Raw genomic sequence first — 17,650 nt, 5'->3', positions numbered from 1 at the left:
TTTAACACATTTATAATATCTGTTTAAAGCCTTTAATAATTCCAATAATTGGGTCATTTATGAGTTTATCTCAGTTGGCTGTTTTTCCTCTTGATCATGCATTACATTTTTCTGTTTTATTATTGCATGTCTTATATTTTTTATATTCCATTCTGGTCATCGTGTATAAAAAACAGTGAAGACCAAAAAATTACACACAGGGCTTCCCTGGTGGCACAGTGGTTGAGAGTCCGCCTGCCGATGCAGGGAACACGGGTTCACGCCCCGGTCCGGGAAGATCCCACATGCCACGGAGCGGCTGGGCCCGTGAGCCATGGCCGCTGGGCCTGCGCGTCCGGAGCCTGTGCTCCGCAACGGGAGAGGCCACAACAGTTAGAGGCCCGCGTACCGCAAAAAAAAAAAAAAAATTACACACACCCACACACACATATGTGTATGTGGGTGTGTGTGTGTATATACAGGCATACATCATTTTATTGTGTTTTGCTTTATTGCAGTTTACAGATATTACGTTTTTTACAAATTGAAGGTTTGTGGCAACCCTGCATCAACAAATTCTATTGGTGCCATTTTTCCAACAAAATTTGCTCCCTTCGTGTCTGTGTCACGCTTTGGTAATTCTCACAATATTTCAAACTGTTTCATGATTATTATATTTGTTATGATGATCTGTGATCAGCAATCTTTGATGTTACTACTACAACTCACTGAAGGCTCAGATGATGGTTAACTTTTTTTAGCAATGAAGTATTTTTTAAATAAGATGTACATTTTTAAAAGACACAATGCTATTGCACACTTCATAGTCTACAGTATAGTGTAAACATAACTTTTATATGCACTGGGAACATGGGTTGGACCAAAGCTTTAATTACACTGAGTTCACCCCAAGCCTAGCCTCCTGTACTGCCATTTTGAGCTTGTTAGTATTTGACCTGGGAGGAGATTGGACTGCAGTTCCGTTTTTTGGTTTGTTTGTTTGATTTTTGTTGTTGTTGTTGTTCATTTTTGAATTCAACTCTGGCAGGGCTGCCGGAATGCAAACACCACGTAAACATGCAGGAGTCTGGGTTTTCTCTCAGCTGTACTGTTTTCTCTACTGTTCCTTTCTTAAGCAAATTTACCAGAATCTGGTTTGGTTTGGTTTGGTTTTGGAATGGGCCCTTCCAGATTTTGATTTGTTTTGCCATCCTACATAATGTGTAAGCTCAGCTGATTTCTCCTGGTGCCACAAACTCTCTCTTCCACAGCTGGCTTGTTCCTCCACTTGCCCACCCCAGGCCAGGCAGCCAGCCCAGATCTGGAAACGGCTGCATCTCTCTGCTCCCCCCCATGAAGGCCTTGTTTCTCTCTGGAATCAGTTCATCAAGTTTTCTTTTGTCTATTGCTCTCCACTAGCCCCATGGACAAGTATATTTGTTTTGTACATTTTTTTCTCATTGTTACTATAGGATTGAAAGTCTTTTACATCATAACCAAAAGGGGAAGTCCTCTCCTTGGTATTTTAATTTGCATTTCTTAATTATTGGTAAGGTTGAGTATCTTTTAACATGCTTGTTGGTCATTTAAATTTCTATGCTATTAATTGCCTGTTCATAGCTTCTAGACATTTTTCTATTGAGTTTGTCTTTTTCTTAATGATTTGTAGTAGTTCTTTATGTACTTGGTCCAAATCTCTTATGGATTATAAGCACCACAAATATTTTTCCTTAATCTATAGGTAGCCCTTTAACTTTATTTGTGGTATATTTTGTTATAGAGTTCTGTTATATATACAGAAAGTTGATTATATCATAATTTTACAGCTCAATGAATTTTCATAAACTTAATACACCCACATCAGGAAACAGAACATCACCAACATGCCCTCTTCTAATTATTCCTCGATAAAGGTAGCCATTATCCAGACACCTAAAGATGTGTTGGGAATTCCCTGGCTGTCCAGTTAGGACTCCGCACTTTCACTGCCAAGGGCCTGGTTCAATCCCAGGGAAATAAGATCCTGCAAGATGTGCAGCCAAAAAAAAAAAAAAAAACCTGTTAATTTTTAAAATTGAATATTTTAATTGTGGATTCATATGCAGTTGTAAGAAATAATACAGAGAGATCTTATGTGCCCTTTACCCAGTTCCCCCCAGTGGTAACAGAGTAAAACTATAGCACAGCATCCAACTAGGATATTGACATTGATACAGTCAAGATATGGAATATTTCCATCACCACAAGGATCCCTCATAGAGCCTTTTATAACCACACCCACTTCCCCTCCCTCCCCCTCTTCCTCCCCATCCCAACGTACCCTATCTTTAACCCCCAGCAACTGTTGTTCTGTTCTCTTTTCAATAATTTTGTCCTTTCAAAGAGTTTTTTTTGTTTTTTTTTTTGGAGGTACGCAGGCCTGTCACTGTTGTGGCCTTTCCCGTTGCAGAGCACAGGCTCCGGATGCGCAGGCTCAGCGGCCATGGCTCATGGGCCCAGCCGCTCCGCGGCATGTGGGATCTTCCCAGACCGGGGCACGAATCTGTGTCCCCTGCATCGGCAGGCAGACTCTCAACCACTGCGCCACCAGGGAAGCCCCAAAGAGTTTTTATAATGGAATCACACATTATATACTAACCTTTTGGGACTGGCCTTTTTCACTCAGCAGCTTCGCTAGAGATATATTCAGGTTGTTGAGTGTATAAACAGTTCATTCCTTTTTATTGCTGACTAGTATTCCAGGGAACGGATATACCACCATGCATTTAACCACTTACCTATTGAAAGACATCTGGGTTTTCTTCCAGTCTGGGGCTATTATGAATAAAGCTGTTATGAACATTCAAGTACAGGTTTGTGTGTTAGTTTTCATTTCACTGGGGTAAATGCCCAGGAGTACAATTGCTGGGTTATATGGTAGTTGCATGCTTAGTTTTTTAAGAAACTGCCAAATTATTTTCCAAGGTGGCTGTACCATTTTATATTCCCATCAGCAATGTATGAGTGATTCAGTTTCTCTGTGTCCTTTCCAGCAGTTGATGTTGTCAGGGTTTTTTATTTTAGCCATTCTGATACTTGTGTATTGCTATATCATTGTGGTTTAAATTTGTACTTCCCTAATGATAAGCGATGTTGAACATCTTTCCACGTGCTCATTTGTCATCTGTATATCCTCTTTGGTGAAATATCTGTTCATGTCTTTTGCCCATTTTCTAATTGGATTTTCTTTTTAATGTTGAGTTTTGAGAATTCTTTATGTATTCTAGATAGTAGTCCTTTGTCAAATATGTGGTTGCAAATATTTTCTCCTAGGCTGTACCTTGCCTTTTCATTGACTTAACAGAGTCTTTTAAAGAGCAGAAATTGTTAATTTTGAAGGTGTCCTATTTATCAGTTTTCCCTTTTATGGACCATGCTCGTAGTGTCAAATCTAAAAATTCCTTGCCTAGCTCTTAGATCCCCAAAATTTTCCTCTATGTTTTATAATTTTACATTTTACACTTAAGTTTGTGATCCATTTTGAGTTAAAGTATAAAGTACTTTATACTTTATATAAAGTATGAGGTTTAAGCCTAGGTTCATTTTTTGCATGTGCATATCCAATTCTCCAGCACCATTTATTGAAAAGGCTATTCTTCCTCCATTGAATTGCTTTTGTTCATTTGTCAAAATTCAGTTGGGCAGGGACTTCCCTGGTGGTCCAGCAGTTAAGACTCCACGCTCCCAGTGCAGGGGGCCCAGGTTTGATCCCTGGTCAGGGAACTAGATCCCGCATGCTGCAACCGAGGGCCCACACACAGCCAAATAAATAATTTTTAAAAATTCAGTTGGGCATATTTGTGCGGGTCCATCTCTTGGTTGTTTGTTTGTTGTTGGTTGTTTGTTTGTTCTCTTGGTCTTTGTATCTCTTTCTCTGTGAATACCACACAGTCTTGATTATTGTAGCTACATAATGCTTTAAAATTGGTTAGACTGATTTACCCCACTTTATTCCTCTTTTCAAAATTGTTTTAGATATTCTAGTTCTAATATCTTTGCCTTTCCACATACATTTTAGAATTATCTATATCTACAAAACAATCTTACTGGGATTTTGATCCCAGGAATCGCATTAAATCTGCACACCAATCTGGGAAGAATTGACGTCTCTACTCTGCTGAGTCTTCCAATCCATGAACACGGTAGTGTTCTCAATTTATCTAGATCTTCTCTGAATTTTTGCATCAGCATTTTGTAGTTTTTAGTACATAAGTCCTGCACAAGTTTTGTTAGATTTGCACCTAAATATTCCTCTTTTTAAAAGTAATAGTTGTAAATTGTATTTTTAATTTCAGAGTTCATGTGTTCATTGATAGTATATAGAAATATAACTGATTTGTATGTTCATCTTATATCCTGTGATCTCACTGTACTCACCTATTAGTTCATGAATTGTTTTTTAGATTCCGTGGGAATTTTTACACAATCGTCTGCAAAAAGGGACAGTTTTCTTTCTTCCTTTCTGATCTATGTCCCTTTTATTGACTTATTGCACTGGTTAGAACTTCTAGTGCTATGTTGAATAAGAGTTGTAAGAGTGGACATCCTTGCTTTCTTCCAGTGTTCTTCACATATCCTTCAAATGTGTTTTTAATTACTCATTGAAACATTGTTATGTTGGCTGCTTTAAAATATTTGTCAGATCATTCTAACACATCTGCCATTTTGGCATTGGTACTATTGATTTTTTTTTTTTACATTTTTATTGGAGTATAATTGCTTTACAATGGTGTGTTAGTTTCTGCTTTATAACAAAGTGAATCAGTTATACATATACATATGTTCCCATATCTCTTCCCTCTTGGGTATCTATTGATTTTTCTTAGTCACATTGAGATTTTCCTGATTCTTAGCATGACAAGTGATTTTCAGTTGAAACCTGAACATTTGGGGTATTATGCCATAGAACTCTGGATCTTGTTTAAACCTCTTTTAGGTGACTTTTTCTGACACCACTCCGGCCAGGGAAGGGGGCATGGTACCACCTCATTACTACCATAGAGTGTAGAAGTCCAGGTTCGCCACTTGACCTCCATTGACACTTGAGGGTAAAGGGGGTTCCTTCTTACTGCTGGGTGGAATGGGAGTTCTGGTTCCACTAGGCCTCTGCTGATACCACCCTGGCCGGGAGGGTTAGGAGTTCCTTGCTACTGCTCCCTACCTGACCCACATGAACACCACAGGAAGTGCAGCCTCATTACCACCGGGTGGTATTGAAAGTCCTGATTCTCCACTAGGCCTCCGTTGACATCAGCCCAAGGAAGAGGGGTGCCTCCTTACTGCCAGGTTGGGGTGGAAGCCCAGGCACATGATCTCCACTGACACAGCAGTGGTGGGCACCTCACTACCACCTGCTAGGGATGAAAGTCCTGGCTACATCTTTGACCTTCTCTGACACCAGCCTAGCCAGGGGTCTTGGGGGATATTGGGTACCTTGTTACAACCTGGTGGGAAGTGTAGATTCTCCACTCAGCCTTTGCTAGCATAAGTGAGGGTGGGCCACATATTTGTTTCTGCCGGGGTTGGCCAGAGTAGAGAAGTTATTTTCTTAAGTGTTCCTTTCCTGGTTTTGTCAGCTGGAGAGAGCAGGCTTTTGTTGGAGGCTTTTTTTTTGTCTGTGCCCATTGGTGTTTCAGACTTGCTAGCTTCTTCATCTCCACATCTGGGATCTATGAGGCAAAAAGATAACCCAGGGAATTCCCCGCATGCTGTTCCATGGGTCCTGAGGTCCTTAGCTAATCTGCCTTCTTCTGTCCACCTTTCAGGGTCTTCTTATACTTGTTTTATATCTAATGTCCTGGGGTTTTCGTTGTCCTGGTAGGAGGAAGAGGGAAAAGTATATCCATTCCATCTTCTCAGATGAGTGACAGAAAGGGGGATTTGCAAGAACATATCATTTAGTATAAGGATTAGCCATGGCACATGTAAAGCAACCAGACCAAGAAAGGCACTGAAGACAGTGATTGCTGTTATTTTTCAATGATTCAAAGATTCTATCATTCTCAATTTGATTATTTTGTTTCATGCTATGATGCTCAATTCTAAAATTCAGTAATTCTATGTTTTGGCATTTCCATGTATGGAACTTGACCTTTCTTCCTTTCCCTTTTTTCCTATCCCTGGACTGTCCTAGGGACATAGTTGATTCTGAGCAAGTGTTCCATTGCCATGTCTTGCAGAGAGCATAGACCGTCAATCCGGTTCAAGACCACTCTTATGAATACTCTCATGGATGTCCTTCAGCACAGGCCAGGATGGGTGGAAGTAAAGGAGTAAGAAACCCTCACCCCCAGCCTTGTCTCTTCTTCCCTTTGTCTCACAGGTCCTTGTCTCCCTTCGTTTTTGTCCCAGTTCCCTTGGGTGGCCACTGGGACTTGTCCCAATTTGGCTGTGACAGGGACCAACATTTATTTAGCATTCACAATGTGTTAGGTGCATTACTGATGCCATCTCTGTCTTATTTAAGCCTTATAACCATCCAGAAAGATGTGATTATGTTCAGAAATATTAAGCCAATTGTTTAAGGTCACACAGCACGTAAGTGTCAGAGTGGGATTCAAACCCAGTTCAGTTTGACTATTCCACAGCCAGTGTCCTATAGCTCTCTATGCAACCATCACAGACCTGTGGGGTGAATCCTCCGGTGATGGCAGGTCCTGACCACTTACTAGTTTTGTGACCTTGAACAAGTTTTTTGACCCCTAAGCCTACGTTTCTTCTTCTATGCTGGGCCCTGGGGATGCTGAGATGAAAAAGCAAACAATCCCTGGGACGTAGTAGGTGTTAATATTAGTGAAGGTTAAGGTTTGGATGCATGTAACAGAGACACAAAATAAAAGAGACTTTGACAGACTAGAAGTTTATTTACCCCTCCCACTGAAGTCCAGATGTAGGAGGTTCAAAGATGGTATGGAAATGTGGGACCCATCTGCTTCCATCTTTCCTCTCTGCTACCCTTTGAGTGAGGCCTTCATCCTCATGGTCTCCGGTGGAGTTCCTGTACATTCCAAGCAGCAGGGGGTAGGAAGGAGACAAGAAAAGGCATGTCCTACCCTTGAAGGACACAACCCAGAAGTCCCTGCATTTCACTGGCCAGAACTTAGCCATGTGGGCACACCTAGCTGCAAGGGAATCTGAAAAATGTAGACTACATTTTCCAGGTAAATGTTGGAAATTCTATGACTGTAGAAAAAGGAGAGAATAGATATGAGGGGTGAGGGCAACCAGCTACCCTGCCAGGGTCCTCAATAAATATTTGTTGCATAACAACAACTAAGCCTCCTAGACACTCTTCCGCACTTTACACGCATGACCTCTTTGAACCATCCCAGCAAACCTTCCGGTAGGTGCTATTGTCATCCCCATTTTCCTGATGAAAAAACTGGACAAAAAGAGGAAAAATATACCATGTTGGAAAATGAAAAATATACTCATCTTGTCAGGGCTTGAGCTAGGGTTTGCACCTAGTCTGGCTGTCTGCAGAGTCCCAGGTTCATCCTCCCTGTTCTAGCAGCCTCTCAGTAATTGAAGGAACAAATGAGTGAATAGGTGAATCCATGCTTCCTGCTGCCTTGTGCTGGAGTCTAGCAGAGGAGAGAGACCCTTACTAAATCATCCCACAAAAAAATTAGGAATTGGCTGATGGTGGCAAGCGTGGTATGGGTAATCCAAGATGGCAGAGTCCTCTCTCTGGCACTTTGGGGAGTATTACAGTGATGGTGATGATGGTGATGGTGGTGATGATGGCAGATACTGTGGATTTTCCTTCTTGGTTCTCTCATGTATCACACTAATATCAGAATGAGTTTTCCTTCCCTGGATCCAGAAGAACTGGATATAGTGGAGGATGAGGCGGGGGAGGTGACCGGCAGGTGTATGGGAAAAGGCACTGTCCTGACCTGCCATGTGATCTGAGGCTGCCCCCTGTTTCTCCTCAGCCTTGTTCCATGGTCAAGTGGAAGAAGGTCTGAGGGTTTGTCTGGTGCTGATGGTGTGGGAGTCCATGAAGCAGGTTGTTTCCTGGCTGATCCCAAATTGCCTTGAGAGTCCTCAAGTCAGGAAAGGCTAGAGGCCAGGGCCTTTACACCGGACATGGCTCTGTGAATGTGAGGCCTTGTCCTTAGGACCTAAGCTGGGGTCTGGTATTTCCAGACAGAACGAGGTCCCAATTCAGACCATCAGCCTGTTAGGTCAGAGTTTGGAACAGATGTGGCCAGAGCTGTCCCCTCCCTTGCTTCCCACAAAGAAAGCTGTCCTTGATGCCTGGAACTGCAGCAACCATCTTGTGACCTTGAGGTGATGAGCATGAAGACAACATGTTAAGGATGGCAGAATGAGAAGGTAGAAAGAACCTGGATTTCCTGTTGGCCTTGTTGAGCAGTTTAATGTCTTCCTGGTTGATTTAAGAGCAACTTGACTGTGATAATCATGAAGATGGTGTACAAAATGAACAAACTTGTGGAATTAGAAAAGAATCCAAAATCCACATCATGGTCTACAAGGCCCTGTTTGTTGGGCCCTACTCCAGTTTCAGTGTCATCCCTTACGTTTCTCCCTCCACTCTGGCTTTTTTTCCATATCCTTGAATGAGCCCTTTCCAACCTCAGGGCCTCAGTTCCTGCCCTTCTCTCTCCTGGAACCCTCTCCCCACTGCCCTTGGTCTGGCTGTCCCTCCTTACCATTCAGATCTGAGCTGAAAGGTCAGCTCCACAGGGTAGCCTCCACCTAAATAGGTCCCTCAGCTGCCCTGCCTCATGGCCTCCAACAGGGTTATTCCAACTGGGTTATAACATTTCACAATTCCTCATTAGAGAGTTGTGTATTTGTTTCCTTGTTTATTTATTTTATTTTATTTTTGTTGTTGTTGTTGTTGTTTTTGTGGTACGCGGGCCTCTCACTGTTGTGGCCTCTCCCGTTGCGGAGCACAGGCTCCAGACGCATAGGCTCAGTGGCCATGGTTCACGGACCCAGCCGCTCTGCGGCATGTGGGATCTTCTCGGACCGGGGCACGAACCCGTGTCCCCTGCATCGGCAGGCGGACTCTCAACCACTGCGCCACCAGGGAAGCCCTCCTTGTTTATTTTTTATCTTCCCCACAGGACTGTATGTACCACCTGGCCAGGTGTTTTTGTTCCCCCTATATCCTTGCATCCAACATTGTCTCTGACACCAAGACAGCCTCAACACCTATGTGCTGTATGAATGAATGAATAATTCATTATTCATTCATTCATCCATTCATTCAACTAAAACAAAAGGTGGGTTAAATAAAAAAAAGCCAATTGTGAAAGGAAATAGACAAGAGTAGCTCTAACCACGGAGCTTGGAACTTGCAGCCCGATGGCCTGAGTTCCAGTCCTGCTCTGCCACTTACTAGCTTATGAACTTAGGTGAGTTCCTTAACCTCTCTGTGCCTCAATTCACTCATCTTTAAAATGGACATAATAAAAGAATCTAACAGTTACTATGAGGATTAATGAGTTAATATTTGTAAAGTACTTAGAACAGTGTCTGGCACATGGGAAGCGGAAGTATTAGTCATTAGAAAGTTTTAAGAACATGCCAAACAATGCCATGTGCCACATATGGATACGTACATATATACACAGTAAAACTATAAAGACACTCATAGAAATGATTCCAAATTCAGTCTAATGGCTTCCTTTTGGACAGGAGAGTACGAGATAGAATCAGGAATATACACAGGGCTTCAGTTATATCTGTAATTTTTTACTAAAAAATTGGAAGTAATCATGGTGGTGTATTTCATTTCCTGTCAAGTCTTTTTCAAGCACCTCCTCTGTGTACTCCAGCTCTGGTATCTGGATTTGATAGATCAGTCTGGTTTCCTGTCCCCCTCTCTGGCATGACGGTGAAGAATAGGGTCAGAATTTGGAGTCGGGCAGGCTTGGGTGTGAATCCTGAGGCTGCCATGTCCTCACTGAGCAAGGCTGTCCCTGTCTTAGGGATCCAGGCATGATCGTAGTCACTTTTGGGGCTGCTCTGAGGATTCAGTGAGAGGAGGGCTTTCTGAACTGGGAAGAGCTTATAAATGTTGCCTGTTTCCACTGCTTGGTAATGTGGGCTCAGGGGTGGCTACTTGGATGCTTCCAGAGCCCAGGCAGGTAACATGACCAGGTAAGGTTGGCCTGTTGTCATGGGCCGTAGGGCATGGTAGGGACTGTGATCTGGAGAAGGTGTGCCCTGTCTAAGGTGGTGGGTGCCGGGGGGGGCATCTGGGCTCAACGTGGCCAGATCTGCTGACTGTTCGAAGGAAGCCAGTAGCCTGGATTTTTGCAGGGACATTTCTGTAGTTTTCACTCAGGCCTCATAAAGTACATAGTGGGCAGCGACAGCCCGAGGCCACCTCCTTGAGACTTACCTGATGGACATACCGCTGCTTACCCCTCAGCTGCACCTCCCTGGGCCCCAGATCCCCGGCAGTGCTGAGGTCCTCAGGTCCTGACTTTTGTCCCACCCCCACCCCCAGTGAAGGAGAGTGGGATTTCTACTGGTGCGATGTCAGCTGGCTCCGGGAGAATTTCGACCACACCTACATGGATGAACACATGCGGATCAGTCACTTCCGAAACCACTACGAGGTGAGCTGGGTGGGCCCAGGGGACTGGGTGTGGCAATGAGCAGGAGTTGGCTTGGGGGTACAAGGACCAGAATGGAAAAGTACAAGGGAATTTGGGGTACCTGCCAGGTGAGAGATATGTGCCCTAGATTCATGATGAGCTAAACAGTGTGAGGGAATAGGGATCTCAGACCTGAGGAACAGGCCACCTTGGGGAGGGGACTGAGGTCATGGGCCGTCTGGCTTCAGGTGCAAAGGCTGAAGAAGCAGGATGCTTGAGGGATTATGTGATTTCAAAGTGAGGCAAGTTGAGCTGTTTGGAGTCTGGAGATGGGAGGGAGGACTGGGAGGAACGATACCACAAAGATGGGACTAGAGGGGCTGGTGGTGGGAGATTTAAAAAGCTTAGTGCAGCTTAGCAGTTAGAAAAAGAACTTTGGCATCAGACAGACCCGGGTCAAACCCTGGCTGTGCTGCCTGTTAGCTGGATAGCTCTGGGCAACTGACAACCTTTCTGAGCCTCAGTTTCCTCACCTATAAAGTGGGGATAATTATAGAATAGCAGGCTCTCAGTCAAAGTTACTCTTATTGTTACTCTTTTTTTTTTTTTTTTTTTTTTTTTTTTTTTTTTTGCGGTACGCGGGCCTCTCACTGCTGTGGCCTCTCCCGTTGCGGAGCACAGGCTCCGGACGTGCAGGCTCAGCGGCCATGGCTCACGGGCCCAGCCGCTCCGCGGCATGTGGGATCTTCCCGGACCAGGGCACGAACCCGTGTCCCTTGCATCAGCAGGCGGACTCTCAACCACTGCGCCACCAGGGAAGCCCCTCTTTTTTTTTTTAAGATTTATTTTTATTTATTTATTTCAGCTGGGCCGGGTCTTAGTTGAAGCACGTGGGATCCTCGTTGTGGTGTGTGGGATCTTTTAGTTGCAACATGCGGGCTTCTTAGTTGCAGCATGCAGCATCTAGTTCCCTGACCAGGGACTGAACCCAGGCCCCCTGCACTGGGAGCGCAGAGTCCTGCCCACTGGACCACAGGGAAGTCCCTCTTATTGTTACTCTGACCATACAGAGAATGAGGGCTGTGGGGGGCAGTTGGTGGGACAGTTGGTGCAGGGCAGTGGGCATGAGCGCCAATGGCCTGCCTGTCCATCGTGCTGCTCAGCTGACCCGCAAGAACTACATGGTGAAGAACCTGAAGCGCTTCCGGAAACAGCTGGAACGCGAGGCGGGAAAGCTGGAGGCAGCCAAGTGCGACTTCTTCCCCAAAACCTTCGAGATGCCCTGCGAGTACCATCTGTTTGTGGAGGAGTTTCGCAAAACCCCAGGAATCACCTGGATCATGAAGCCTGTGAGTGCCCAGTGCTGGGGACTGGGGAGAGGGGGTGTCCCGGGCACCAGAGCAGGGATCCTCCATTGACACAGGAGTCTGCCAGTGGAGAAGGACAGGACTGTGCCTGGGAATTCAGTCTTAGATGCACCATCTGCCTTTCCCTAAAGCAGGGGTCCCCAACTCTCGGTCTGGGACCTGTTACAAAGCAGACGCACAGTAGGAGGTGAGCGGCGGGCAAGGGAGTGAAGCTTCATCTGCCGCTCCCCATCGCTCCCCATCTCTCCCCATCTCTCCCCATCGCTCCCCATCCCTCCCCATCCCTCCCCATCCCTCCCCATCCCTCCCCATCGCTCCCCATCTCTCCCCATCGCTCCCCATATCTCCCCATCTCTCCCCATCACTCCCCATCCCTCCCCATCACTCCCCATCTCTCCCCCAGCCCTTCAGCAGGTTTCTCTGAAGAAGTGAGAGATTGGGCTCTGAGACCAAACCCCTTGGTTCAAATATTAGCTGTACCACCTACTGTGTGACCTCAGGCAGATTACTTAACTCCTCTGTGTCCCGGTTTCCCCATCTGCAAAGTGAGAATAACTATAGCACCTATCACATAATGTTGTGTGACTAAATGAGTTAACACAGATACAGCACATATTAGGTCCTCAATGAATGATAGTTGTTGTTGTTATAAGAATTAGTATTGAAAAACAAACAAACAAAAGAAAACAAATAAAATTTTTAAAAAGAATTAGTATTGAGCTTCACCCTGAAGGATGCAGAGGAGTCAGCCTGGAGAAGGCCAGAGGTAGGGAAGAGCATTCCAGGAAGAGGGAACTGCATGCCCAAAGGCCTTGCATCTGGAGGAAGCCCTAGACCAAGAAACTGAGTGGTGGGCAAGGGTACCAGAGCACCTGCCGGCCCCTCAGCCCTTCCTCGTGCCAGGACTGGCTCTCACCACAATGCCACCATAACCTTGAATGGCATCGTCAAAGCCCCCCTCGAATTTTCTGGGATTGGAAATGTGCTTGGCCCCAGGAAGGGAGTTGGGGGGTAAGGTAGGAGGGGGCAGCCCTCCTTGTGGAGCTGGAGATGGGCTAATGTTGGCTGATGCAGATTTAGCCAATAGCACAGGTGAGTGGAGGGGGAAACTGGCAAAAAACACCAAATGCTCCCAAAGGGGACAGAGCCAGGGTTTACCCAGGCCTCCTGAAGTCTCGCTGGAAGGCTCGGCCCCCTGCCCAGGAAGGCGGGAAGGCCAGTGAGGAGGGCTCAGAAGGGTGTTAGGCAGATGAACGCTGCAACCCGCCGGGAGGATCCCAGTTCCCACCATTATCTCCTTAGACAAATGGCAATTTGTGCTAATTGGGAACAAGCAATTGCATATTAAGTTGATTCCTTTCTCAGCCCCCGCCTTTGTTAGCAGCAGAGACAGCTGTAATTAAGAGGAGGAATCTTGGCTCCGTGTGTGTGTGTGTGTGTGTGTGTGTGTGTGTGTGTGTGTGTGTGTGTCCCCTCTCTTCTGAATCGCTGAGGCGCCCTGTCTGGCGTGGAGAGTGGGTGCTTCTAGTTAGAAGCCTGGTTCTGATTCTGATCTGCCACTTATGAGCTGTGTGAGCCTGAGCAGGTTACTAAACCCCTCTCAGTCCATTTCCTCATCTGTAAAACAACCTTAATGGGTATACCTGCCTTACAGGGTTGTGAGAGGGTTCAGTGAAGTTACACGGGTTGTATACGTGAATTACACAAGCTGTATAAAGGGCTTGGCACTTAGGTGCCCAATAATTAACCGTTTTTATTGTTATCTCTGAGAGTCCAGACAACACTGCCTCTTCCCCCTGCCCCTGGGGAGCACTGGGTCAGTGCTTCCCAAATTTTAACGTGCTCACAAATCATCAGGGATCTGGTTAAAATGCAGAGCCCCTTTCAGCAAGTCTGGGTGGGGCCTGAGAGTCTGCAGTGGTGCCACTGGGGCTGGTCCACAGACAACACTTTGAGTAGTGAGAATATAGAGGGGCGGTTCTCAAACTTGAGAATTTTCTGGAAAGCTTATTAAAGCACGCACCCCCAGAGTGTTGGATTCAGTAGGCCTGGTGTGGGGCCTGAGAATATGCATTTCTAACAAATTCCCAGGTGCAGCAGTCAGGGCTCTCCATGGAAATGGAGCCGTTAGTGTGTGTATAAGGAATTGGCTGTGTGATATTGTCTGAAATCTGTGAGGGCAGAAAACTCAGGCAGGATTTCTCTGTCACAGTCTTGAGGCAGAATTGCTTTCTTGGGCTTCCCTGGTGGCGCAGTGGTTGGGAGTCCGCCTGCCGATGCAGGGGACACGGGTTCGTGCCCCGGTCCGGGAAGATCCCACATGACGCGGAGCGGCTGGGCCCATGAGCCATGACTGCTGAGCCTGCGCGTCCGGAGCCTGTGCTCCGCAATGGGAGAGGCCACAACAGTGAGAGGCCCGCGTACCGCAAAAAGAAAAAAAAAAAAAGAATTGCTTTCTTTTTCCAGAAGCCTCAAGTTTTGCTCTTAAGCCCTCACCTGATTGGATGAAGCCCACATCATCCAGACTGATATCTTTTACTTAAAGTCTACTGATTGTAGATGTTAATCACCTCTATAAAATACCTTAACAGCAACATCTAGACGAGCATTTGACCAAACAAGTGGGCACCATTGCCCAGCCAGGTTGACACATGCAATTAACCATCATACCAGGTTATGAGGATGCTACTGGTCTGGGTACCACACTCTGAGAACCACTGGGCTAGATCATTAGCTCTGGGATCCTGTTGTTTGGATTCCTTTGGTGTGGGGAAATGTTAAAAAAGAAAAAATGTTCACATAGTTCACATAGTTGCAGTGGCCGGGCCAGTTGGGGCAGCCACCAGCCTGCCTTTTCCCTCAGATGTGTCCTCTGCCCTGTTCCCCAGGGCCTGCGAGCCTTCCTCTTCCTCTTCAGTGACGGCAGAGCAGTCCTAGAAAGAGGGGTTTGAGTTGGACTCAGAAGGGAGCAGGCAGCATCAGCCCCTTCACGCCCCCCATGAGTCTAGTGTAAAACCCGTCTCAATCCAAAGGTTTGTTTTCCATCTAAGTGTCCTCCCCTCCCACCAGCCCAGGCCCTCTGGTTTGTCAGGGAAACAGACAGGACCCAGATCATAGGGACCACGCTTGCTCCTCTAGCCTCCCTTGTGTGGCTAGGAAGCAGGTGCTGGGCTCTCAGGACCCTGTCTGTCAGTCTCTCTGTATGTCCACAGAACTGGTCTAACACTTCACTCAGGGCTGTGAGCATCCTGGGCAACCACTGTGCTGTTCTGGGCTTTGGGGGGCCTCTGTCCAAACTGCAGGATGGTTAGAGCCGAGTTTTAACATTCTCTTACATGGGTTTACCCCAACCAGAGCTTCTCACACTTTTTCACTGAAATCTCCTAAGAGTTGGGATGTTTTGGATGCAGATAACAGAAAACCCAATTCACAGTAGCTCAAACAAGAAGGCAGGGGTTCTGAACTGTTCTCTTTGGCATCTGGTGTCATGTGTGGACCCCATCACAGAATAGCGTTTTTAAAAGCATAACATAAAGTATGTTTGATTATAAAAGAAAGCAACTGTACTGAAAAACAGTTACAAGCTGTGTTTGTCTGGCTCCTCCGAGAAACAGATGCCAAGACAAGATTTAACAGGCCAGAGTTCGGCCTGTGAGACGACGGGGAGGGAGCCTGGGGAGGCTGAGGGAGCTGTCACTCCACCAAGGCCAACCCCAGTGAGGGAGAGAGGGAAGGAAGGGTGGGCGAAGTCTCCTAACTGCCCTGTGGCCTGACGGAATTTCAACAAGGCCTACGGAGGCCTCAAGCCCTAGTCACTGTCAGGAGCCCCCTGTCTCCCAGGAGTGGGCCAGCCTTCGGGTCCCTGCATCCCCATCAGTGGCCTGGCAAGCAGGGCTGGACTTCTGCCGCCGCAGCTGGTGTTCTGTCAGCTACTCTCCTGCAGTCAGAGGCCTGCGGGTACTTCTCACGGGGCCACCACAAATACTAACACCTTCTTTATGCTGTAGGAATATATGTTCTTTTCATTAACCATTAAAGAGAGTCTAACAGCAGGCCCAACCGTTATCATAGTTTCAAGGTCATAATGGGTAGAACCAGTATTTGGAGATAGATATCAGCAACAGTTGTAACGTGATATGAAAATAACTGGAGTTTTTTTTTTGAGAGCAAAGTCACAGGCCTGGCTAGTACTACTAGGATTTCTTGCCTGCTTTCATAATGGAAGGAAATGTGAAAATCTGCTCAGGGGTTAATGAAAATAAAGATGAAAAATTTTTTCTCATTCAAGCTTACAGACCCCAGGGAATTTCCTTGAATGATGAAAGGTCAACTCCAGGGATGGTTCAGTGGGCAGTTCAACACTGTCACCAATTCCCAGCTCAGTGGGCTGACTGTTCCTCTCAGTCACAGCAAGGCTGCTGCAGCTCTAATTAACCTCCTCACATCTCCACCTGCCGCAGGAATAAGGGAATACCCTGGTCTTGTGGCCCTTTTGAGGAAGACACAAATTCCCAGAAGTCCCTGCAACAGACTTCCCCTGGCATCCTGCTGGCTCATGCCTGAACCGATCACATGGCAGGGACATGAGACCACTGTGAGGGCTCAGACGTCCCCAGAGGGCGGGGCTACGGGAAAGAGGAGATCCAAATGGGGTTCTTGGGCTTCCCTGGTGGCGCAGTGGTTGAGAGTCTGCCTGCTGATGCAGGGGACACGGGTTCGTGCCCCGGTCTGGGAAGATCCCACATGCCGCAGAGTGGCTGGGCCCGTGAGCCATGGCTGCTGAGCCTGCGCGTCCAGAGCCTGTGCTCCGCAACGGGAGAGGCCACAACAGTGAGTGGCCCTCGTATCAAAAAAAAAAAAAAATCTTAAAATTTGTATGGAGACACAAAAGACTCCCACTAGCCAAAGCAGTCTTGAGGGAAAAAAACAGAGCTGGAGGAATCAGGCTCCCTGACTTCAGACTACACTACAAAGCTACATAATCAAGACAATATGGTACTGGCACAAAAACAGAAACATAGATCAATGGAACAGGATAGAAAGCCCAGAGATAAACCCATGCAGCTGTGGTTAACTAACCTATGACAAAGGAGGCAAAGATATACAATGGAGAAAAGACAGTCTCTTCAATAAGTGGTGCCAGGAAAACTGGACCACTACATGTAAAAGAATGAAATTAGAACACTCGCTAACACCATACACAAAACTAAACTCAAAATGGATTAAAGATCTAAATGTAAGACCGGACACTATAAAACTCTTAGAGGAAAACATAGGAAGAACACTCTTTGACATAAATCACAGCAAGATCTTTTTTGATCCACCTCCTAGAATAATGGAAATAAAAACAAAAATAAACAAATGGGACCTACTGAAACCTAAAAGCTTTTGCAAAGCAAAGGAAACTACAAAAAAGACGAAAAGACAACCCTCAGAATAGGAGAAAATATTTGCAAACGAATCAACGGACAAAGGATTAATCTCCAAAATATATAAACACCTCATGCACCTCAATATTAAAAAAAACAAACAACCCATCCCAATCCAAAAATGGCCAGAAGGCCAAATAGACATTTCTCCAAAGAAGACATACAGATGGCCAAGAAGCACATGAAAAGCTGCTCAACATCACTAATTAGTAGAGAAATACAAATCAAAACTACAGTGAGGTATCACCTCACACCA

At 45.9% G+C, this 17,650-nt stretch overlaps 1 protein-coding gene across 2 annotated transcripts in view; it reads left to right on the top strand.

The window, feature by feature from the left end:
• Window positions 1-17,650, top strand: part of TTLL9 (tubulin tyrosine ligase like 9) — a 55,664-nt gene that overhangs the window by 5,532 nt on the left and 32,482 nt on the right. Inside the window, exons 3-4 of one of the 2 annotated variants that reach the window (XM_081256091.1) lie at window positions 10,508-10,619; window positions 11,762-11,947. In XM_081256091.1, coding sequence (XP_081112217.1) covers window positions 10,508-10,619; window positions 11,762-11,947 — 298 coding nt within the window. Of the gene's footprint in view, window positions 1-10,507; window positions 10,620-10,925; window positions 11,188-11,418; window positions 11,948-17,650 lie in introns of those variants that run through there. The other variant, XM_081256092.1, reaches the window with a different exon arrangement.

Source organism: Mesoplodon bidens (genome assembly GCF_964165515.1).
Source record: "Mesoplodon bidens genome assembly, chromosome: 15".
In the NCBI taxonomy this organism is placed as follows: Eukaryota; Metazoa; Chordata; class Mammalia; order Artiodactyla; family Ziphiidae; genus Mesoplodon; species Mesoplodon bidens.
The sequence above is the reverse complement of the archived record's forward strand: the minus strand, read 5'-3'. Positions and strand labels throughout refer to the sequence as shown.